The 24,821-nt window shown below is 38.7% G+C and overlaps 1 protein-coding gene across 3 annotated transcripts in view; it reads left to right on the top strand.

Annotated features, from left to right (window-relative positions):
• LOC101157288 (microtubule-associated protein 1A) overlaps positions 1-24,821 on the top strand; it is a 64,958-nt gene that overhangs the window by 1,427 nt on the left and 38,710 nt on the right. For 2 of the 3 annotated variants that reach the window (XM_020703813.1, XM_011475815.2), the window contains exon 2: positions 3,467-3,568. In XM_020703813.1, coding sequence (XP_020559472.1) covers positions 3,467-3,568 — 102 coding nt within the window. Of the gene's footprint in view, positions 1-3,466; positions 3,569-23,432; positions 23,604-24,821 lie in introns of those variants that run through there. The other variant, XM_020703814.1, reaches the window with a different exon arrangement.

Raw genomic sequence — 24,821 nt, 5'->3', positions numbered from 1 at the left:
CCAAAATCCAATTTCATCATTGTCCCTTTTTCTTAGACTGAATATATGTCAAAACCTTTTTTTCAAAAACTCTTTCTAATATAACTGTTTTGTAATCTTGTAACCAGTGCTAATAAGATTCTCTTCATGGTGCTCCTCTTCACTCACTGGCCACTTTATTAGGTACATCTGTACAACTCTTCTTAACACAAATTTCTAATCCACCAATATATCAACAACTCAATGCATGTAGGCATGTAGACGATCTGCTGGGGAATAAAGGGGACTTAAGTGAATTTGAACGCTGCATGGTTGTTGGTGCCAGACGGGCTGAGTTTTTCAGAAAATTCTGATCTACTGGGATTTTCACCCACGACCATCTCCAGAGTTTACAGAGATTAGTCAGAAAAAGAGAAAATTCCCAGTGAGGGGCAGTGTAGGCAGGAAATGCCTTTTTGATGCACCTAGGTGTGTGCCATACGTTCTCCACATCATCCACAGTGAGCTGCAGACGGGAACCATTTGGTGGTTCAACCCCCAATGCTGAGTGTCAAGCAGAGTCCCATTTTCAAAGTCTTCGGTTTGACAGTCTGCAGAAGAGTATCTCTGAATGCACAACACGTCCAACATTAAAGCTGCAAAGCTACAGCACCAAAGGACTACACAGGTTCCACTCCTGTCAGCTAAAAACAGTAAACTGAGGCTGCAATTCACACAGGTTCACCAAAATTGGACAACAGATGTTTGGAAAAACATTGTCTGGTCTGATGAGTCTCCATTTCTGCTGCCATACTTGGATTGTAGGATCAGAATTTGGCATCAACAACATGAAAGCATGGATCCATCTTGCCTTGTATCAACGGTCTGGGCTGGTGGTGGTGGTGTAACGGTGTGGGGGATATTTTCTTGGCACACTTTGTACCAAGAAAATACCAATTGAGCATGGTTCAAACCCCACAGCCTACCTGAGGGTTGTTGCTGACCATGTCCATCTCTTTCTGACAATAGTGTACCATCTTCTGATGGCTACTTCCAGCAGGATAAGGGGCCATGTCCCAAAGCTGGAATCATCTCAGACTGGTTTCTTGAACATGTCAATGAGTTCACTGGACTGAAATAGCCTCCACAGTCACCACATCTCAACCCATTAGATCATCTTGAGGGATGTGGTGAAACTGCGTGTGCTATCATGTTAATATGGACCAAGCTCTCTGAGGAATGTTTCCAGTGCCTTGTTGAATCTTTGCCACCAAGGATTAGGACAGTTTTGAAGGCAAAGGGGTCCAACCCGGTACCATCAAGATGTACCCAATAAAGTGGCCGGTGAGCGATTTCTGTAACATGTTGGTTTATTGAGTAATGCACAAGTATTGATAATGCTTAACAGTCATTAGACTCTCAACACAAAAGCTTTAGTTCTTAAGCTTGAAAAAGAGTGTAACCACACAAAAACATCAACAGACCAATCAATAAAGGATTTTTGCTCATGGACAGAATTACAAAAGACCTTTTGTTGGTTTTTAAATGCGTTGTACCCCATTTCTAACATCTTCAACAAAAGAATGCTCATTTTAATCTGACATTTTCTTTGTTCGTTTAGCTGATTTTAAATTACCGCTCATTGTCGGAGAAGGTAACAGAAAACACAATGCCATTATAGAAAATCAGACAGTTTCACAGCATTCCAGCATCAGACTGCAGTGTGCAAAATTCTGAATGGCCACCTCTTTGAAAGGTGAAATAAGGTCTGTAAATAAAATAAAACAAAATAAAATGTATGTTGGAGGAAATGTTAAATAAAAGAAGGTCTGACAACCTGATAGGATTTAATTCCTCCTTGTAGCTGAATGAATTCATAAAAGAGAAGATAAAAGAAGGTTTCTATCCTGCTGGAATGGATCTGACACAAGTATCCACTAAAGTTTGACTCAGATAAGTGGAATACGATGCGTGTGTGCCCACATTTGTGCTTGAGTGATAGAAACTGAGAGACATACAAGTGGGTGACTGAGCAATGATCTGTTCTATCCTGAATCATCTCTGCAGACCCAGAAAATGTTCTAACTTTTCTACATGTTTCATTTTTATAGTGATAACATTTTTATACTAATAACACAGGGTAGACCCTGGACAAGTTGTCAGTCTGATGCAGGGCCACAATTACACACCCATTCACACCAGGGTCTTCTTGTTGTGAGGCAAGAGAGTGGACCAATGCGCCAGCCTGCAGTAAATATATTTATAATATTATTATTTGATCATAGAAATATGTGACATCCATTCTTGTAATGAAACATCTAAATTCTGATTTATAATATTAAGAACCATAAGCTGTCAGCACCCCGAGGTGTCCTCAGTGTGTTGTGTAGGCATCATGATCTTCATCACAGGAACATTATCAACTGAGTGGTAAATGATGCCAGGGCCCTGATGAACAGTCATGTTTTCCACAGAACCTTTTTCTTTCTTTCTCTGCAAACAACCTGCAGCTCATGAATTAAGAAAGTGGGAAGAGAATTTATGCTCCTACAGATATTTTTTATTTTTTACTTTTTTTTGGTACTCTGTACTAAAACATTTGCCTCTGTACTCTTTGTACATTTATTCTAATCTGTAGATTTTAACGGTGTATTCAGACAGGAAAAGTCTGTTGGTCCGGATCGAGTCCTGGACTTTGCACTTGGTCTGTATTCAGACTGCTTTCCATTGGACATTTATGTTTTAAATCAAAACTTGTAAACAAAAGCACACGACTGAACATCTCTTCAGTCATTGGCCAGGAATTATGAGGACGGCGCAAATCAAAGAAACAAAGAATATTGGAGTTCCTCCACTTTGCAGTCCTTTCAGGATACAGTTTCTTTCTAACATAAGTTTCTTTCCTTGAACTTTTCAACCTTTTGCCACATTTCAGGCTGCAAACATAAAGATATAAAACTAATTTTTTGTGAAGAATCAACAACAAGTGGGACACAAACATGAAGTAGAACGAAATTTATTGAATATATCAAACCTTTTTACAAATAAAAAATCTCCAGATATTCACTGAGGATCTCTGAATGATCCAATATTGACCTAATTGACTATTGATGATAAATAGAATCCACCTGTATGTAAAAGACCACCGGGAAATGCTTTTACAGTAGATCAGAGGATTATTGGAGTGGGACTTTAATAGATTTAAAAAACCATTGTGTTAAATAAGGGAAACTGGACAAAAAGGCGTCATACAAACAAGGGGGTTATTACCCATGATATTGTTTAGACAGAAGGAGCAGGGAAGTGAAGATGCTTCAGCAACAGATGGAAGAAGGTTAGCTTCCCTTGACGTGAACAAAACAAGGAAACCGTCTTGCATGAATGTCTGCACACTGGGAGAGTGTGATTCAGGGTAACAAAAGAAGCTCAGACAGGTTTCACTGCTGTCTGTCTCTCCTTCAGTGCTTTTGCTGATGCCCTTATTCAATCTGCTTCTCTTTCCTGGCAGGAATTCGATCCTGGGATTTGGACCTCCAAAGATGTGACCTTGATCAGCAGCTGCAGCTGTTTATAACGCGTCACTCTGCCCACTTCTCCTCCGAGGTCAGAGGTCAGTTTGATGCTTCTTTCTGTTAACATAAAAGAAAGGAACACTTTAACTTTTATTTTGGAAAAAAGCTGGATATTTTCTGGTTGATTAAATTGAGACGTATTGATAAGAAACATTTATGTTCTGTTCTAAAAACTGAGAAATTGTAGAAGTATTTGTTGGGTTCATGTGTGTATAGAACATGTCCTAGTCCTCACAAATGCAAAAGACTGACCAAGTCTGACCAGAGGAGACATTATTGATTTGCTGATTTTATTACAAATGACCCAAGTCCCTTTCATTCCTCATCACTTCATTTTTGTCTGCTTTTTAAAAGTTACTTAAGTAAATACTACTGCTGCAATGTATCGGGATGACCCAAATGCAGGACAAGATGGCAAACTACAGTGAGGAACTACACTTCTTTAACCCTTATGCTATCTTAGATGACCCCACCCTTACATTGACGTGTTCTCCCTACCATGACAAAGTTGGATAAAGGTGGAAAGATTTCATGTAATCCATGGACACCAGTGAAGATCACAAATCATTGAAGAAAAGAGGTTCAGAGCACTGTCTAGTGGGTCTAGATGACCCAACTCCCAATGTTAAAGTGCCTAGGATAGCACAAGGGTTAACAAAAAGCACCACTCTGGTGGGAAAAATCTGCAAACATAACAGAACTCAAAACCAGCATAACTATAGCAAGAACTGCTAAAACCAGGAACTAAACTAAGGCTCTGACACTGAGTTCTGAAACACTTAAATACAGCTCCAACAAAATAACCTAAAAGTGCAGGAAGCTGAGCGCCACTCCATGGAGTCCCACCAAATTAATACTTTGTGCACAACTTAAAATAAAAAATATGAATAAAACATTTAGTTTTAAGTTTGACATGTCTGTTTTGAATACGACTTTTGCTTGTCTTGAATACAAAATTTTCCCTGTTAACGACCTGTCAGAAATACGTCATAGGCGTATACTTCGAGTCCCGAAACATCGATTCAACTGAGTGAGCATGCGCAGTGAGCCTCATTTAATAAACTACAACAAAATTCAACTTTTCAGAATGTTATTGATCCCCTGGAAAAGAAATTATCTTGATACAAAAGCTCTGCTGAATAAAAAATCAGATTACAACAGCTTTGTTCTGCCACATTTTCTGTTATTAGGCAACAACAGCTTATCAAATAGTGAATGCAGCGGACCCAGAGGTGGTGGGGAAAAAGGGCAACAGACATCCCTCTTGTTAGGTGTAAAAAAGTTCATGTTTGTCAAAAAAAAGATATGACAATGAGAGAACAATGAAACGTGAAAAAAGTTGGTGTGTGTTTTATTCCTGGGGGCGATGCTGGCAGCGCACTCTTCCTGGAAGGGGCTATTCTTCACTTATCTACGTAGCAATATGAGAACCCACTTGTTTTTGTGGGTTGGAAGGGGCTAGTGCTCAGATAGCTATTTGTTTTAAGAGAAATTCTCAGGAATGTGTGAATGGATCAAAATACTGTTTTGGGGGTGTTTTTGTAAGGAATTAATATTATAATACACTTGAAAGCTCAAAAAGTTGATTTTGCATGATATAGGCCGTTTAAGATCGTAGAGCATGTAAGGCGAAAATGTTCATAGACATTTTTTTTTGTGCTGGCATGCTGCAGGCGTCAGGTCATTGTGAACACTTCAACAACACGTAAGAGTTTGTAAGGGTTAAGTAGGTGAGATTCAGACACATTGTTTTTTGTTTTCAGCTCCCCTGAACCCTGCACACTGTGCCAGAAACCTGTTAGTGCTGTTTAAGAAATAAGCGCCCCCTCCTTACGTGGCCGTTGCCCGCCCTTTGCACGCAATCTGACCGTTTAGGAACCTGACAGAATTTAAGAATTTATGCGATCAGAGCCTAGTTTGTGTGGACTTCCTACAGGCACTTATGCGTCACTTGCACACTCTGAGTGTGCAGTATTTGAATGGGGTCAGTAAGGATCCAATGCGTATACCATATTAACGAGTGTGGCATTACAGCACCGTTAGAGACAGCATCACCCGTACCTGATAAGTGCTTGCAACTTCCACTATCCTTCCAAATACTTCACGATAAACTAACCACAAGCACAACAATGGTACGGTCCATTTTTATGACTCTCCTTAAGGTGATAGTATTAGCCTTCAGGAAACTACAAAACACACCTGAGCTCCTCTTAAGATGCAGCCCCTCCTGTCTACGACCTTCCAGAGGCCCCGGATAACCTAAAAACCTGCAGCACCCATACGGACCAACCCCCCGTTCTGGTGCATGTGACTCAGACATTATTCTCCCATCTTAAGATGAGGCTCCTATCAAGAACATTAAAACTATAGAAATATAAAAGCTCAAATCTTTGATACATTTACATAGCATAGGTAAAGGGATTTAGTTTTAATGCAAGTGTTATCGCTATGGTAACTGAAAATGGAGACCTGGCCCTTGCAGTGTGAGGCTGACTTGACTGCATTTACAGGCTGGTTTGTTCCTTTGTGTTGCAGTTGTTCCCATTAAAAACTGCATGAGATGTTCAAATACCTTCCAGGTGAGAGCTGGCTGAAGTCACACACATACACGTCAGAACAAAAGAGACTGTTAGAGACGGGTGCCATGCAGTCACCAGGAAATGACACAGCATTTCTCCACATTTGTTAAACAGCACAAACATTGTCAAAGGAACTGAGGAATCCCTTTGAAGGACTACAGATAATTATGCGTATCCTTTGTCCCATCTGTTATCCCGTCTGTTCACACGGGCTACTTTTACGAAGAAAGACTCCTCCACACTCAAACAGTTTTTTCTCGGGCTTACGACCGCTGTGCCTGAACTGATGATTCATGACCTTCCTCCAGATCTGCTCTATCTGCAGCACACAAGAACATTAACACCAGAGCCACTATTGCAGATTGTGATGATGCACAAATCTTTTTTTGTTGTTGTTCTTATTTGTTTTCTCTGTTCAAGCAACAATTATTCTTCCCTTTTATGGCTCTTGATTTTAATCATAGGGCTTGAGGTGGAGCTTTATTGATTTTAAAGGCAATGAAATGAGATACGGCACAGAGTGACTGGCTCCAGGATTCCTGGCTCCAGATGTTTCTTCTAAAAACGTTGTGCAGGAACAGCTGAGTTTGGATCTTGTGACTTTACAAGATTTCAACCACAGTGGGACCTCATACTCATGCTCTGGCAATTTTATAAAATCTGATGCACAAAAGGTTTGTGAAATTATGCCCAACATTTACATCACCTTCTCTGCCTCATCTTCAGCTTCTTCTTAGGAAAGAATTAGCTTTGGGAATAGAGGGGAGACTTTTTTTTCTTTCTTTTTTTTGCTGATCACACCCCCAACATCTCCTTTTTCAGGGTAAACTGTTTGTTCATTCTGAGAGAGGCTTCCCAGTACAGGACATCAAAGAATGTAAACTCAGTGACTGCAGACCGCCTCTTCCTCAGACTCCTAGCAGATGAAACCAAGGAGATGTGAGGCACACAGCCACACAACAGACTGTTTGTATTCCAACATGAAACTTACAAACAGTCCTTCAGGTAGATTCAAACCTGTGCTTTCATTTACATAAGTGACAGACTTGATTTCCCCACCTGATCACTGAGGCAGCTGAGGCTGAAGGACAAAGAAGGGAACAGACAGTATAGATTACCTTTGATCACCCCACCCTCTTCTTAGCACACAAGACAAATCAATAACACTTCAATGGAGGCTAATCCAATTGCTGCAGTGCAGAAATAGATATGGGGATCACATTGCTTTGGGATGACAGCAAGATTTCTGAAGCAAGAAAGCAGCAGCGGAGCTTCCTGCAGTCTGATCTGATAAGTCTGGAGACGAGGTGAAAAGGAGAAACCCAAACTGTTCACTCGTCAAACCAGGTGGTCGGGGGTCTATTGATTATCCAGGACTCTTGCCAGTTTGGATTCTTTCAGGTGACATGTTCCAATACAGGCACCAAGCAGCTGTTTTTCAAAGATAAAAATGGTCTCATTTTTCTTAAGGGGCAACACCACTTCCTGTTTGAAGCTTCAGCCAGGTCAGTTCGCCATATACCCCACTGGACGGTTTGTTACACAACTGCAGTACTGTTACGAGACAGTAACAAGTGGCGGAACGAAAGTGGTTTTGAAGTGCATATTAAAGATCCCAACTACAATTTAAAAAGCAAAACAATTTAATTTACACTTGATTATCTTCCAAGAAATACAAGGAATACAAGGAATGTGGCAAACTTCAACTGCTCTGTTCAGTATCCAGGTATTAATATCTGAATCACTCTGGTTGAATTTTCGGCTAAAGATTTTCTGGATTGATTTTAGGCAGTAAGCCGGATCGTTCAAAATGAACCAAAATCAACTATGAATTGGATCAGAAACCACAAATTATGATATGAATCAAATTGTTACACCCCTAGTTGAACACAAACGTCTAAAAACAAATGCAAAAAAAACAGTCCAGTACCACAACACATTAGCCGTGTTAGTGAATTCACCATAACGCCCAACTTAACATTATAACAGAGCGCTGTGCAGCTCTCAAAAAGACATTGACATCAATAAGCACAACCAGAATGTATCCATTATAATCAATATCATAAGATGCACTGTTGATTTTGGAGAAAATAATTAGGCTGTTAGGTGTACCTTAAAGTACGGAAAACACAGTGGTGTGTCATTTACACAGATTATGTGTTCAAAGTGAAACTTTGGTTCACTAAGAAACCTAACCTCAGTTGATTCACATTATTTGTCCTGCAACTATGCAAAGATAAAGCGTTTGGAAAAGAAGTTCTAAAAAAAAAATCAGATCTGTCAGCTTAAACTAGTGTAGGTAATAAATTGTGCATGCTGCTTTAGTCAGTTGGAACAGGAGGTTCTCTGAAATGTTTCTGAATCTGCAACAAATTCCTATTGGCTTATGACAAAAAAGACCTCCATCTCCCAAAGGCTCAGAGATCCTTTGAAGTGAAATAACACCACATCCTTTCTTCTTTCTGATGCTCTCTCCATCTCTCTCCCTCTCTAAATCTCGTTGAGGGAGATGTGAGAGGAAAGACAGAAAAAGAAGTGTGAGAATACATTTGATGTAAGCATGTGGATCCTGGATGCACACATACCGTGAACGTGCACACACACTGGGCAAGATGGCTTACTCAGACGGGGAGCTCAAGAACGACTGTAGTCATGATCAAAATCCCTCTTAAGAAACTTCAAAGATGATGTGCAGCAGAGATGCTGCTGCTCATTCATGCAGGCTGCCATGTCCTTGCAAATGTTCTGGTTTACATAAACAAACACTTCAAAATGTATCTTACCTTAGCCGTGTGTACTTGTGTATAATCAATGTTTAGCGACACAGACATGAGAGAAATCTGATCCTGCTGTGTCGTCTCCTGTGGATGTAGCAGGGGTGACAGTTGCCCTGGAGGCAGGACAGAGTGATTAATGATCCACATTCATCGGTGGAGCCAATTTGCCCTGGCACCTGGGGAACATGCCATTTATGGTTGTTGCCGTAGAGACCAATCCAACATCAACTGAATGATGTGAAACTTAACATTTGCTAAGAGTAAGGAACTGGGGTGGGGGGACGCTCTTTGCGTAAATATGTCAAAATGATTTGACATGGAGCTGGAAAACTGTCAAAATTACAATTGTATAAAACTGCAACAAAACAAAACATTTCCAATCCTCTGAGAGTTTAATAAAGGGTGCAGTTGACCAAAAACAAACAAGTGTGAAAACATCCACTGACTCAAAAACAAAATGAAGTCAATGAAATATAAACTTTAGGCCCATGTTTGTTTAGAAAGTTTTACTGCAGCCATGACATTAATGCTGTAGATAACAAACAGAAAAACTACAGAAAGACAATTGCTGAGAAAACAATCATGACTCGTGGATTATTCTAAAACCAAACTGAATGAATCATTGATCAGGAAAGCAAGCTTCTTTTTTTGTTTGTTGTAGTGTAGAAGAAAAAAATTGGGTCTTCTAATGACATTCAGGATCTAAGAGGACCAAAGCAGTTTCTAATCTGGTTCAGTTTATGATAAAAATTGATAAGTGAAGTTTTTGAATTTATTTAAATTGGACTCAGGTTGGCGCTTTTACTCTGTGACTACAGAAGCGGTCATCCAATGGTGTAGCTCTTTGCTTTTATGACAGGGTGGTTCCTTCCTTTTCTCACTGCTAATCATTCCTGGCTATAAAATACTTCCTCAAACTATAGGTCCATGTTCTATATTACACGCTAGTGGTGGGAGAGGATTTTATCAGCACTGAGCTCTGCTGCGTGGCCTTGTGGGAATCGTTTCTGTGCCGCCTCAGCAGATGTAACGGTTTAGAAGCTCACAGCTCTTTCCTTTAGTGCAGAGGTACATTACTGGCTTCATTTTATTTCTTTATATTTATAGCCAGAAGCCCCAGAGACTGCTACATACTATTCTGCACATGAAAATGACAGAGTATTTTCTATTTTTTCAAGCTGCATTGTACAAACCAGATAGTAAAGTTACCCACGGGTCATAGATGGAAGGTCAGTACTGGGAATAGAACATATGCAAGAAACACATCTAATGCTTGACACATTCAAGCAATTATAATAATGAGCTTAAAAATTAAAAGATTATAAAAATAAATGTAATAATAATAAAAGTAAATAAAAGTTTACATGAGGTTGTGGTTTTGTTTTTTTTTAACTTTAAAAACAAAGTTTTGGAAACTAAATTCCTGCAAAAGCTCAACTTTAAGACAACAGCTCTAACAATAGTAGTGCAAATGTACAGCTCCATTATTCTAGTAAAAATGTAAACAGACTCTTGCTAGATTGAAGCTTGGTTTTAAACTATTGGTTTTTTTTTTTCTTCTTTCAAACCAAATCTAAACTAACTGTTTAAGTTAGTTTAGAAGTTAATTAGTAAGTTAATTAGTTAACTTAAGTTAATTTAAGTTAACTAATTTGTTAATTTTATCCAATACTGCAGTAAATGGTTCAGTAACGAATGACTCTGCATTTGTTGGTTTTCTCTGGACTCTCCAGCTTCCTTCCACAGATCAAAACATACTTTGTAGGTTAATTGAACATTTTTAGATGTGAGTGTGTGTGTGCTTGTGTGGCTCTGCAATAGACTGGCGCCTTGTCCAGGGTATGCCTTTGTGCAACAGAAGCTGGGTCATCTCCAGCAGCCCTGTGACCCCAAAATGGATTCAGCTGGATTAGACAATAGATGAATGGATGTGATGAGTAATGCTGATTAACAGAACAACACAAGTTTGAAAGTTAAATGTCAGAACTATTTTACACTTTCTTCCTGTAACCCTTGTGCTATCCTAGGCACTTTAACGTTAGGAGTTGGGTCATCTAGACCCACTAGACAGTGCGCTGAACCTTTTTTCTTCAATGATTTGTGATCTTCACTGGTGTCCATGGATTACATGAAATCTTTCCACCTTTATCCACCTTTGTCATAGTAGGGAGAACACGTCAATGTAAGGGTGGGGTCATCTCAGATAGCACAAGGGTTAAGTAAATAAAGGATTGCGATAGAGTTTTAAATGTTGAGGTATTTCTATTGTCTGATGCTGCCATTGATCTGATTTATGTACTGGCTCAAAGAATTAACTCGTGATCAAATTCATTCTTACTTCAGTGCTGTGCTCTGTAGAGCAGTGAAGGTCAGACTGACTGTCCTCACATTTGTTCTCTTACTTTCTGGGTTTTGCTTTAGAACTGCCTGGAACAGTGATAAGTGCTATAGGATTTTGCTTCCCGATTAAATCCCCGTAATTGTTTTTTTGTTTTTTTATTGTTTTGCTGTTTAGCCTCGCCTCCAACTTCAAACACATAATCAAAAATATTGTGTTTTCTGTCTCAATTACTTTGTTTTCCATGAAATTAATGTATGTTGGAAAATTACATTTCTTCTATCTTTTATCCATTCCAACAAAAGCATTTGACTTTAACAGAATAGAAAACAAAAGATTTGTACTGAACATCTCAGTCATGCTTTTCCCTTCAGTAACTTGAAACAAAAATTTAGAATACAAGCTGCTTCACCTTGTAATCTGCCAATGGAACGAATAGAATCTGTCTTGGAAAGATTTCCTAAAGGAAGTTCTGATGTCCTGCCCTTTTAAAACAAAAATACAATCTATAAATTGGCAATGACGACATATATTTAGGTATTTTCTTCTGGTAATTGGAAATGTTATGTGCTATAATTGGCATGTATAACTCTAAAAAGTGCTATGTCTTAAAAGTCTGTATATTAGCTTATACCCCCCCCCCTCCCCAAAAAATATCCAATTAATGAAACTAACTTCACATAATTAAAAACAAATTTGCCTTATAATTTATATTTAAATTGTGAGACAAAATAAAACTTTTCAGTTTATTTCAAGCAAGTCTTCCTCCGCTTCAAAATATTAAAATATATTATAATAATATTAAAATTTTAATTAAAATAAGATGTTTTCAAGATTGAATGACTGAACAAGGTGTTAATCATCTTAAAGCAGGTTATTATATATCACTGAGAAGTTACTAGTTTTGTCTTATACCAAGTGATAAGATACTTAAAATGGAAACTTGACAAACATGCTGTCTGTGTTTTTTGTGAGGTTTTTTGTTTTTGCAGTTTAAGTACAGTTGAATCCTGCCTTTAACACAGAATCCTCAAAGAAATGACCCAAATCGGAAAAAAAAAAACCATTGATATAAAAAGATTTAGTGTAGTTTGTCCCACCGTCAGCTCCCACACAGTTCATTTTTCATCTACTGACTTTTCTGCTGGTGCTGCTGCCTGTGTAAGCTATCAGTAAAACAATTTTGCAGTGGGATAATAAATACCTATAATGGCTATATCTCAGTCCGCTTTGCATGGAAATGGAATATAAAGGGTATTTTAAAGTTACATGTCCTGCGAAAAATACTGACGGCTGAAGCTGGTCCCTGAAGACGCTAAAATATGGTTGAGATTTCTAAAACCTCCAGATAACTGCTAAATTAATCCTTGTGCTATCTTAGATGACCCCACCCTTACATTGACGTGTTCTCCCTACCATGACAAAGGTGGAAAGATTTCATGTAATCCATGGACACCAGTGAAGATCACAAATCATTAAAGAAAAAAAGTTCAGAGCACTGTCTAGTGGGTCTAGATGACCCAACTCCCAATGTTAAAGTGCCTAGGATAGCACAAGGGTTACCCGATGGTGTTTAACTCAACCAGTAGAGCTAAATAAATCCAATTAATGGAAACATTTAATATAATAAAGTTCAGTGAAATTGTAGAGGCTATAAAGAGTCCAAAAAGCTAAACAATAGATAAAACTGCATATAGCAATGGTAAATAAGCAAATTTAAATGTTTTTTACACTTCAAAAGTTTTGAATCAATTCATTATGACAAAAAAAACCCAAAAAATTAAAAAACCTTACAGTGAAAAGCATAAAGATTTTTTAAAGAACTTAAAGGGCCTATATAATGCAAATTCAACTATTATTTTTAGCTTCTAAGTGTATTTTGAAGTTCATCCATCACTATAAAGACCCCCACAGTGGTATTTTGATGCGTTCACACATTTCTGAGTATTCCTTTAACCCTTGTGCTATCTTAGATGACCCCACCCTTACATTGACGTGTTCTCCCTACCATGACAAAGGTGGAAAGATTTCATGTAATCCGTGGACACCAGTGAAGATCACAAATCATTGAAGAAAAAAGGTTCAGAGCACTGTCTAGTTGGTCTAGATCAGTGTTTTTCTACCAGATGGTCAAGTGTGCAGTGGGAAATTGCCCTCATTTACTGATCTGAAAACATTTCCCATCCCCAGGATATCAGCTCTCTGTTCATCCAAACAGGCCCTGACAAAACACTGAGTAGTTAGGAATATAAAAGATCGTAAAATACCTTTTCTTTGCGTTTATTTTATTTTATTAAAGACATTTTGATAAGAATGACGGTACCGCCATTCAGCTGCACCTTCGGCTGTATTTTGGAAAAGTCCCGTCCCTTCAACCGTCTCCACCAATCATTGTTGGGGGGCTTAATCACATGTCATCAGTCTGACCAATCAGAAGTGATTAAAGTCTTCACTTCCTTGTTCCGATTTTTCTCATAAAGTCTCTCAGTTCCAACAAAAATACCAGCTAAAGCTCGTCTTTAACGGTGTAGCTTTCCACAGAATCCGGTATCAGAGCGTGGAACAAGTGAACAAAACAATGAGGCTCCGAAAAGCGATCTCCGGCCGTTTTATGCACTACATCTCCCATGATGCATTGGGTTGTGAGAGTGACAGGGCACAAGGAGATCTGTTGTTAAACGTCTTGAAACCAACGAACACACATCAAACTGTTTTTAAATCTTCTAACTTAACTTTTATTACATGTTTTAGAAAAAACAGCTGCAGCTTCCAGCTTTTTCTGCAACAATTATCACAAAAATGCATGTGAGATTGTGGAGGGGCTGTAGATCAATACAGACTATGAGTTTCTCCTTGTTTTTTTTTAATTTTTGGATGCTGGTGTGCCGCGGGATTTTTGTTTAAGGTTAAAGTGTGCCGTGGCTCAGAAAAGGTTGAAAAACACTGGTCTAGATGACCCAACTCCCAATGGTAAAGTACCTAGGATAGCACAAGGGCTAGGAAGAGTCTGCTGCCAGCACCGCCTCCAGGCTAACAGGCACACCCACTTTTTCCACGGAGCTTTTTGTCTCGGGAAAAACTCTTTCCTTTTATATGCACAATATGCTCATCCTTCTTTGCAAAAGTTCTGATGTTTTCAAAAATTTCTTGTGAGAAACACAGACACGCTGCCGACTCTAGGTCGATGTAATGAAATGGGCGGCACCCACAAGGAGCGACAGGCGGTGCCTCAGAGATCGAGTCGTCTTTCTTTTGGGTATAAATGAACTCAGGAAAAGAACTAATATATTTTTTTTAATCATTTTTCTAATATATTATGGTAATATATTATGATATACATGGATATTGTTTACTATAAAAGGCTTTAGAAAAGCATGGTATAGGGCCTTTAAAAAAGGTCATAAAGAATAATGTTGTAATTATAAGTACTTTCAGAATAATTTCCCTAAAGTTAACTGATTAGAGAAACTAAAGATTAAAAAAAAAGATAAATATTCAGAGGACAAAGTTGTGTTGTAAATGTTGTTTAGCCCTTGGAATTACTCTAAATATAGTTTTTTCCCATCTCAATAGGATTTTGGACTTTAAAAATTAAATATATCTGACTGAAAAAAAGGAAAACCTTTTTAAAGAAAACAAAACAACAATTTAAATAAAGTCCAAAGTGATTCGTCCGCTGACATAACTTGTAAAACGTTTTGCGTCATATTTTTAGCTGCACATTTGCTGAAGTTTTTGACTCTCATGTAGTTTTATTAAGCATAACACAGTTTAATATTTCAACAACCATAAAAGTGAGCAAAAGCACCATTGTGAATCTCCTGAAAGATTTAATTGCACAATGGTTGAAATTAAATTTTATGTGTTAAAAAATGTACAAAAGAATACGAGGAGGAGTTAAAAAGTAGGAACGTCTTTCCGTGATTAAGCCCTTATAAAACAAGCACACTTTGAAGAACTCCTTCTTCCTCTAGTCATTATATGTTTTGTTTTTGTTTTATTTGACTGACTTGTAAGTTTCTTTTTCATCACAACAACTTTTTGGAATAAAATGTCTGTCTGTACGCCTCTTTTTGCAAAACAGCCATCCTGAAAACCTGCATAAATCCCCACTTCTCTACCTTCTACCTCTGACCAAGACTTATAAGAGAACCCTTCCTTTGTGCTCACACAGTAGTTTCACAGTCTGCACTGCAGCAGCTATTATAACAGCGTCTGAGGGCCTGTCGGTTTTTTTTCTCCGGATCAGAGTTAAACCAGAAAAAAAAGGCAGTTTGCACTTAGTCGTCTGTTCTTTCTCCCTCCCTGCACATCGTCTTGTCTTATGCTTTCTAGTAAAACGCTCCCCTGGCGCCTGAGGGCAGCGAGTAGGCTGGAGCTTGACAGGCTTCAGCCGGTTAGCAGTTTATGAAAATTTGATATTTGTTTCTGCATGAATGTTGTTAGCAATTAGAACTGCCTTGTCCCTTCACATCATAGCCACAGGCGCGCCAACACTGAAGCTGAACGCAGCTGCCTTGGGTTTTTTGCAGCTGGGGCACATCTGCATTCCCGTCAGCTCCTTGTGAAGTTGTGAAGATGGAGATAAAATGATTTTCAACACAGACTGCAGGTGAAGGAAGTTAAGGTCCTTCAGGGACAGAGGGGACATGAAGCTGGTGGATTGCAGAATTGGTCCAAATGGAGCCCCCAATGGAGAAAACAGAGGGATTAAAGTTCAATAAAACTCTTAGAGAAGATATTTGGCAATGGGAACAAAGAAAGAAAAAATGGTGAAATGCAGCAGAGGTAGAGCAACAAAATATGTAATTTTTTTGTAAAAGAAAATGATAAAGTCTGAGGTTTTAAGAGCATAGTCTAAAAAATCCCAACAAGTGTTCAAGGTCAAACTAACTTTCAGCTGAAAGATGTTTCAACACATCAAATCACCAAGATGGGTGCTGTGATAAAAAGCATAATGTTGTGTTGAACTAAAAGATATCAGGGGAAAAGAGCAGAACTTTTGAGCTCCAAGTCCAGATGGGAGATCAGAAATGCAACTTGGTTTAATTCCGGAAAAATCATGGCATAATGACACGAGTATCCTTCAATATACAGAAATATTCATCATTTTGTCAGAACCATGATTTTATATTCATAATGCTGAATTGAATTAAAGAACTTTGCTTAAAATCATAGTTTTTTGTAGTTTGTAATTCAATATGATTTGTGATTCCAAATTTATCTAAAAAACTTTATTCTTGGAATTTATAATTTCATTCAAATTTTTGTTTTTAACAATTTTGTGATTCAAAATTATTATTTCAATTTTGTATTTATTTTATAAAGATTGTTTTGTAAATGTAAAAATTTTAATCTGGAAGAAAATGGAAGAAAAAAACATCTGTTTGGTATTTTATGTCAAACTTTTTTTTCTCAAAGTTGATTAGTTTTTGGCATTTGTGGAAATGTGAATCTTAATGAGTGTAGATTGAAATCTGGCAGAACATAAAAATGTAAAGTCGTTGAAGTAAAGTCAAATACATGCATGTCCTTTTGATTGACTGTGTTTTCCTTTGGTAGGTTCCAGTCATGCAAACATTTACATCCTGCTTTCTTGTTTTTAGCTTTTGAGGCTTTATTTGTGAAGATTTTCAACCATTCCACATGAAGCTGAATGGATGTGATTGAATCCACAATAGTGTGTGTTTACTAATGCTAATCCAAACGTGCTTAAAGTGCAGCGTCATCACAGACAGCCCTGTAATCTCTTTGAGATTGTGCAGCCCGTCACATGTGGGTGAGAGCAGCACGTGCATTTGTTTCAGAGCAATGTTGGATCGAATGCGACTGAATTCAAAGATGCATGCATTTAACCAGATTCCTGCTCTTTTAGAACAGCAGAAGAAGCCTTTCTGAAGCATCTGAGCCAAGATTTGAAGGAACATTTCAGGTATCGACTTCATATTCTCTGAAATTTGTTTAAAACTGTGTTTGTTGACACAGATTTATTTTCAGCTTTAAAATGCAGTGTGTATCAGACCTGAGTCTGAGATACATTCTGAGTGATGTTAATTAAATTTAGCTTGATACGTGATGTTACAGGCTACATGGTGGTGTGGGGGTTAGCACTCTCATCTCAGTGAGAAGGTGCTAAACATGATCTGTGTGGAGTTTGCATGTTCTCCCCATGTTTGGGTCTTCTCTGTCTACTCTGGTTTCCTCTGACAGTCCAAAAACCTGCTTCATAGGTTAATTGATGACTCTAAATTGACCAGTAGGTGGGAATGTGAGTGGCCCTGTGACAGACTGGCAGCTTGTCCAGGATGTAGTCACCTTCCCCTAACAGTTGCTCCAGCAGCTCTGTGGGTTTCAAAAGGTGGAGGGATAAATGACTGGACGTGGTGAGACTTTACCAAACATGCTGACAGTTTGATGAATCAAAATCCTAGTGTTTCCTCTCATAAACGTATATATTTTTTGGAACAATATTTATTTAATATTTATTTCCATGACTTTGTGTTGTTTGATTTCTTTTATCAGCCATCCCTAAAAAGTAAGATGGTTTCAGTTCATTTAACGGAACCTTGTGCCGTAAAAACTGTTCTACTTTACATCTTTACAGTTTTGCTGCTGCAAAATAAAAACTTGTTTTTTAAAACGTGCAAACTGTTCATATTTGTAACTGAGCAGGAATATCCTGGATCAGATCCGAAGTTTGTTTTTGCTCTTCATAGACATTTATGAACTCCAGCTTCACCCACCTGTCAATCCAAAAAAAAGAAAAAAACTCTAATGATTCAGAAATTTGAGCTCTAAAAACCCCCAAAACAGGTTAAATATGCATTCCCCGTCCTCATGCATACAGATAAGATCAGTAGAAAGTAAAGAAATTAATGTTAAAATGTTTTTTGTGCCTCAAATCTTTGACATGTGAGTCAATGGAAAATTGTTCACTTTTGAAACGAGCCGTGGTCATTTGAGAAATGTATGGGTTTGTGTCTGGGCTTATTGGTTCTGTCTAAAAACCTACACACTTTCAGATGACTGGCCTTTCATGAATGTCCTTCCTCTCCTCATTTACGCACAGCTGGATAGAGATAAAGGAGAAAAGGAAGGAATGAAGGCTTGAAAGTCACATGTAACAGGTGATAATGCGACAAGAAAAGGGCAATGAGAGAGGCATCTTTTATAAGTCTTAATTGAGGCAGCAGCTGAATTATGCAAAGCTGTGATATTGATCTCAGAGTTTGGCATTACTGTGGTCTGAGGGATGAGAGAAAAGTGAGGGGGAGACGGAAGAACGCAGCAGAAGAAAGATCTGATGTGGACAGATCAGGCGACTTGGGAGATGAGACTGCTGAGGCTGTGCAGACAGCCCATTAACAGTGAAAGTAAGAAAGCAATGAAGTTGTTTTCAGCCTCCCATATGATGCACGACAGCAGCTGTGGATTCACACAGTTAATTTGCCGTTTCACTGATAAAAATAGCCCGATTTAGAAGTTGCTCCAGTGGGGGGAAGCAGAGAGTGAAATCTTAAGAAATGAATCGTTCTCCAGGGATCAGCACTGCTGTGAGCTCCGGAAAGACACTCGACAACACAGATCCTCCATGATCTGATGTAAACATGGACTCCTTTGATTTGACACCAACATCTGCCACTGTTCACGATCCCAGTGATACTGCTCACATTTTTTTCCCTCTTAATTATCCACATGTGATTTAACATATTTTTGTAGCTTTAATCCATCTGTTGAAAAATATTTCACCTTCACACAGACTTGTCAAATGGACACCTTTGGGTGAGGATGCTGAGCAGGAAAGGTTTAGCATCAGTGCTTTTAAACAGATTTGATTCAAACATGCGCAACAAAACATGTAAAACAATAAAAAATCATTAATAAAATCCCCATCTTTAATGCTTAAGAAATAAACAAGTATCATTTAGACTGAGCTAAAAAAATTGCTTGAAGAGGATAGGCTGTCAGAATTCAGAGCTCTGTCTCCCCCTCTGGTCACCAGCAGGTGTAGACGCAATACATCTCCCAGCAACCCCAGCTGACTGTCGTTCACCAAATCAATCACAGCATTCTTGAGCTCTGCACACACACACACACACACAATTATAAAATAGCTCTGCACTGAGTCTCAATAAATGAGAACTATTGTTTGAGCCACTCTGCCTTCTTTTCTGAGCGTTATATCTGGATCTGATCTTCTATCTCCAGACCCTGTTTCTGATTCCGTTTGCCTGCCGCCTGCCCTGAATCTCCCCTGGATCCTGACACCTGTTACTGACCCCTGCCTGCTTGACCCTGATTTAGCTTTGTGGACTTTTAGCTGAGCTAATAAACCTGCTGCATTTTGATCCAGCCGTCTGCCTGTTTTGAGACATAGGCAGAAGCCAACGCTTATTTTAGCCTTTTTCTACTTTTTCAAGTTCAAGATTTAAAATCTTATGTAGAACATATGTAGAACAAGAAAAAGTGTTTCACTTATTAATCCATTATTTATAAATATATGTTATTGTTTTCCACAATCAACATTTTACTATTGACAATTGGATGTTTCATGATTTTTGTCCATCCATCTTATATTTTGAGAAAAGTTTCTCTTTAAGTTTGATAGTTAATTGTTTTTAAATAAAAACAGAGAACTGTACCAATAAAATGTTTTTATTGCTAGATCATAAGGAAACTTGTTTTTGTTTGTATAAAAACCTCAACAAATATTTTCATACAATTTTGATGTGGAAGTTTGGTGAAGTTTGGAACACAATGGGTAATTATCAGATAATCAATCAATTTATTCTATCATTATTTTGTTTTGATTTTTGAGGAAAAAATAGTCAACTTGATAATTCCCCCTACCATTAACTGTAGTTGGAGTTCAGATATTTGACTGAAATGACAATAATTGTGTGAATTAGGTGCAAACTAACAGGCACGCCTCTGTCAGTCTGCCCCAGGGCAGCTGAGGCTACATTAGTAAGTACCATCACCAAGTATAAATGAGGAGTGAATAAATAATGGACACATTGTAAGCGCTTTAAGCACCAAGAACATGCGCAGATAAATCAAATCCATTATCATCATTATTATTATTATTAAATTACCTTAATCCAGGAGTTTAAAAATAGGATGTCTGCCTTAAATTTTCTTGATCACAAGTATTCTTCTTGTGTCGAAAACCTTCCTGCTTTTCCTCAGAGACAGCTTTCAGTCCTTTATTTATCTGTTCCTGCAGTGACAGCTTGTTGCTAACTGGTGTTCACGTTGTTGTTGAGTAAATTACTTTTAATCCAACTGGAGTGTCATTTATTACACATCTATTTGCAGCTTTGCTGTCCCTGAGGTTCTTCCTCCTTAATGAGGAACAAAATGATTCATCACAATGGACTGTGTGTCGTGGTTATGACTCTAGTATTCACTCACTACTCTAACGGGTAAATGTGTTTCAAGGCTTTATTGTTTATATGTTAGATTCTGAAAGGACTAAATGTGAGGAAACTTGTGTAAAAGGTTTTCCCTTAAAGTCCAACTTCAATTATCTTTGATCTATTGTAAAAAAGTTCCCAGTGGTCTTTTAATTATTATTATGCTATTTTTAGCCAAAATAAAAAAATTAAAACGTTTTTTTTTAAAACATTGTTTCTGCAGAGCAGCAGTAGTTTGTTAGAAATATGCCAATGGGTTTTGGGCTGTAGGCGTGGAGGAAGCTTGCCGCCATTTCCCATCACCCATCTGTTAACACTCCCTCCCTCTAGCCTACAGCCCCTCACAACCCCAACGGAGCAAAGATTCATGGGAATATTGTGCATATAAAAGGAAAGTGTTTTGCTGGTCACCGCTAGCTCTATGGAGAAAGTGGGTGTGTGTTGGCCTAAGGGGGGTGCTGGCAGACCCCTACTGGAAGGGGCTGTTCCTCATATTCATACGTTACAATGTGAGGACCCACTCGTTTCGTTGATTGGGAGGAGCTGGTGCTGATGATATAGTCCCTTATAGGTCCATTTTCTGAGCTAATAAGTGTATTATGATGTTTATTACTCATAAAGAGAAACCCCAAAGTGGTCTTTTGATTCATTCACTCATTTCTGAGTATTCCTCTAAAAGCCTGTGCTCTGAGCACCAGCCCCTCCTATATGGGTATAGTTTACTCTGAAAGGCTTAAGAAAAGCATGAGATAGGCCCTTTAATATATTTACAGGATGTCTTCTGTTATCAGAAAAATGCTGCAATAACAATGTTAAAAACATCTAAAACATCATTTTTATCTGGGTGGGTCTCATTCTCAGGACAAGTTTGTTGCAAAATAAAACCCTGTAAAGGTTTTAAATGGTCTACATCTCTGACATCACAGATATCTACAAAACGTATACACTCACACCTCCCCAGGATTAAGTTGTTCTTTATGCATGAACTCCAAGCACCCCCTATGGCAGCTCCTCCAAAAAACACATTTCAGTCACTTTTTGGAATCCACACAAGGGGAAAGTGGGATTGTAAAAATACAGACAGCAGCCTTTGGCTGGTGAGACTAGACCTTCAAAGATCTGCCAAACTTGAGAAAGAAAGTTGGGAATGTTTGACATTTGAGTAAAATGATAGAAAACTTAAAAGTCCACAAAACTCTGAAAGTTGGACATTTAAAAGCAAGCAGGATTTTTGAACCCTAACAGTTTATTGAAACAAAAACAAAGATGCCATTCATAAACTTTGATTGTTGCACTATTTCCATGTCCTCTCTGTTCAGATTTTTCATTACTCCATCCTGCCCCTCCCAGAATTGCCATCTAATGGAAGTGGAGGGGTTGGTGTGAATAAATGACCCCAGAGGTTACTGCGTGTTGAAGTTCAGATGACTTCTCTTTCTTGGATGTTTTTTGCTCTGTATAGTCTCTAGTGGTGATCTTCACATTGCCTCTGGTTGTCTGAGTATCTATCATGCTGAGTCATTATATTTTTGTTTATTCCTTCTTTTGAACCAGTAATTGTCTGAATTCATTTCAGCCACACTGACACAGTTTGAGGCTTGAGCAGCTCACAGCTTCTTGCTGCAGCAGCAGTGGTAGTAGCTGTTTTGCAGGTATAATTTGCAATATTCATTTTCTCTGTGTAGTCTGCGTGGTGGTGGCTATTCTTTTAAGTGTAGGATACTTTTCAAAGTTTATTTTGAAAGAGTTGCTTCAGAAAAAAATACAGATAACATTTACTGAAAGAAATCCCCACATTAAAACAGTATTTGATTATTTGCTGCTGATACAGTCTGGATTTCGTTTAGTCAAATGACTTTAAAGCCCACTCCCCATGAAAAAAAGCAAACAAAAAACTCTTTTATCAAATACAATAAATTTGGGGTTTAACGATTATTTTTAACAATAATTCGATTTGTATTATAATTTTTGGTTGACGATACGATTCATTGTCGATATTGGTTCATTGTAAGCTATCCGATTTCATCTGATTCACTGACCTAAAATCGCTCCAAAACATCTTTAGCCAAAACTTCAACCAGTGTAAGAGATAAATACCTGGTACTGAACAGTGGAGAAGAAGTTTTCCAGATTCCTTGTATTTCTTGCAAGATAATCAAGTGTAAATTAAATAAGTGTATACAAACAAACAAGTAAACAAGAATTAATGGCAAATCCATTCACACTTTGGTTTCATACCGTTCAGCCCACTGTTGTTTTTCCACGTCCAAAGAATCCAAACGGAACACTCTTAGAACTTTCTAGCACACTGTATGGTCACATGACTCTGCTACATTCAACGTGTTGTTTCCACACATTGGACTGGATTGATTTCATTTTGAAATGATGTGTTAATGGTGAAGGTCGATTTCATTAACAACTTGCGTCAGACAGATTAGTTTGGATCGTGGGAATAATTCATCGATTCATCGATAGATCTGTTACACCCCTAAAATAAATGCAGAAGTTGTTCCTTATACTTGACGGAATAATCTGTTGTCATGTGCGGGGTTTCATTGAAGTTTAAAAATTGGGTGCACTCCAACAAAAGTCTCCCAAATTCCTGGAAGCTTTTTTGAAAAAAAAAAAAATACTTAGGACACGCGGCAGTAATCAGCACTCACACAACACACCACTGCTTTCTCTCCCTCTCTGCGCACTAAAGTGGTGCACCCACCCACTGCGCCCTGGCACCGAATGAGTTACTGCTGGTGCAGTGTGTGAGCCTGGTGCGCCCCTCCCTGGTTGGAGCGCTCTTCACTGTTTTCAGTCGGATGTTGCCGCATCCCTGGGCGCTGCGCTCTTCTCCAAATGTGCCAAATCTCCTCCTCTGTCCCGCTGTCTGAAGTCTGACGCACTGACTCGCGCGCACACTCGTCTCCTGATTGTAGACGCGCGCCTCACTACTGAAATCCCGCAAAACGGTATGTAAACAGTTTCTGAATGATCCCAGTCGCCTGGCGTGATGCTGCATCATGTTTGTGTCTTTTTTAGTGTGTATGTGTGTGGGGGGGGGGTCTCGTGTTGACTCCATCGTCTTCGCACAGACGTGACGTAGCGCCACTGCGTATCCATTGGGTTTGTTTGTGATTGTCTGTTTTTGTTGCATAAATATTACCGAGCATCCGCGATCCGAAAGATGTAGTTGTTCCATGCGCAGTTTTGTGGAGGAGCCGGGGAGGAGTCGTCTGCGTGGAAGTGGGACATGAGACAGCACAAACTCGTTAAACAATCAGTCCGCTTAGACTTGCTCTGAAAAAAGAAGAGGCGTACGAGGTTCAGCCACAGGATTTAGCCAAGTCTCATCTTCATCCACTTAGCACAGGTGACAAACACCAGCGGCTGCAACCCCGCTCTCCCTCCTCTGAGTCTGCATGAGAGAGAGGATCAAAGACAAAGAAACTGTTTTTTTGTTGTATTTTATCACGAGAAGTGCACAAAATGGAAGAATTTTAAAGGGGGATTGTTCTGGAAAACTGAGCTGATTTCTTCTTAGTCACTATAAACTGCTCTGGATATGAAAATTCATTTGTTCATGCGGATGAACTCAGTGACCTCACCACAGCGAAGGGAAATAACTGCAACGTTGACATGTTTTTGTGTTGTGATATTATTGAGAGTATTTATTTTTTGCTGTTATCATAAAATCTGTCTCTCGTCTTTTTATTTATCAGTTTGTCGTAAAAATATTTTTGGGATAAAACTGTAGAGACGGTGTGTGGGTTTTACTGTGGGTGGCAGGTATGCGTTTGTGTTGCAAAACCAGCATCCCTCATCTGTACTCTCACAGATATCTGTGTTTCTGATGATTCATTCATGCTGAGGATGTTGCAGTGAAGTTTCCCTTTGTGCGCGCTCGCACGCGAGAGTGCGCGCGCGCTCGTGCGTGGTGGGCTGTCCTTTCTATGTCGGTCCCAGCTTGAAGCTGGTATTTTTTCATATCTGTCACCTTTCATCCTCCTTTTCCTCTCGTGTCCCTCACACTCTGAACATCATCCCGATAATGACGTTGCAGCCTAATGTCTGCTGTGATTTTGGAGTCAAATTAAACTGTAAACGTAAAAAAACATTTGTTGAGATATGCAGTTGGGATCTTCATTGTCTCAAGTTGCTGTGTTGCAAACCTGCAAATTTTATTTTTA

This window comes from Oryzias latipes, chromosome 6 (genome assembly GCF_002234675.1).
Source record: "Oryzias latipes chromosome 6, ASM223467v1".
Taxonomy (NCBI): domain Eukaryota; kingdom Metazoa; phylum Chordata; class Actinopteri; order Beloniformes; family Adrianichthyidae; genus Oryzias; species Oryzias latipes.
Note: the sequence above shows the minus strand (reverse complement) of the source record. Positions and strands in the feature narration are given on the sequence as shown.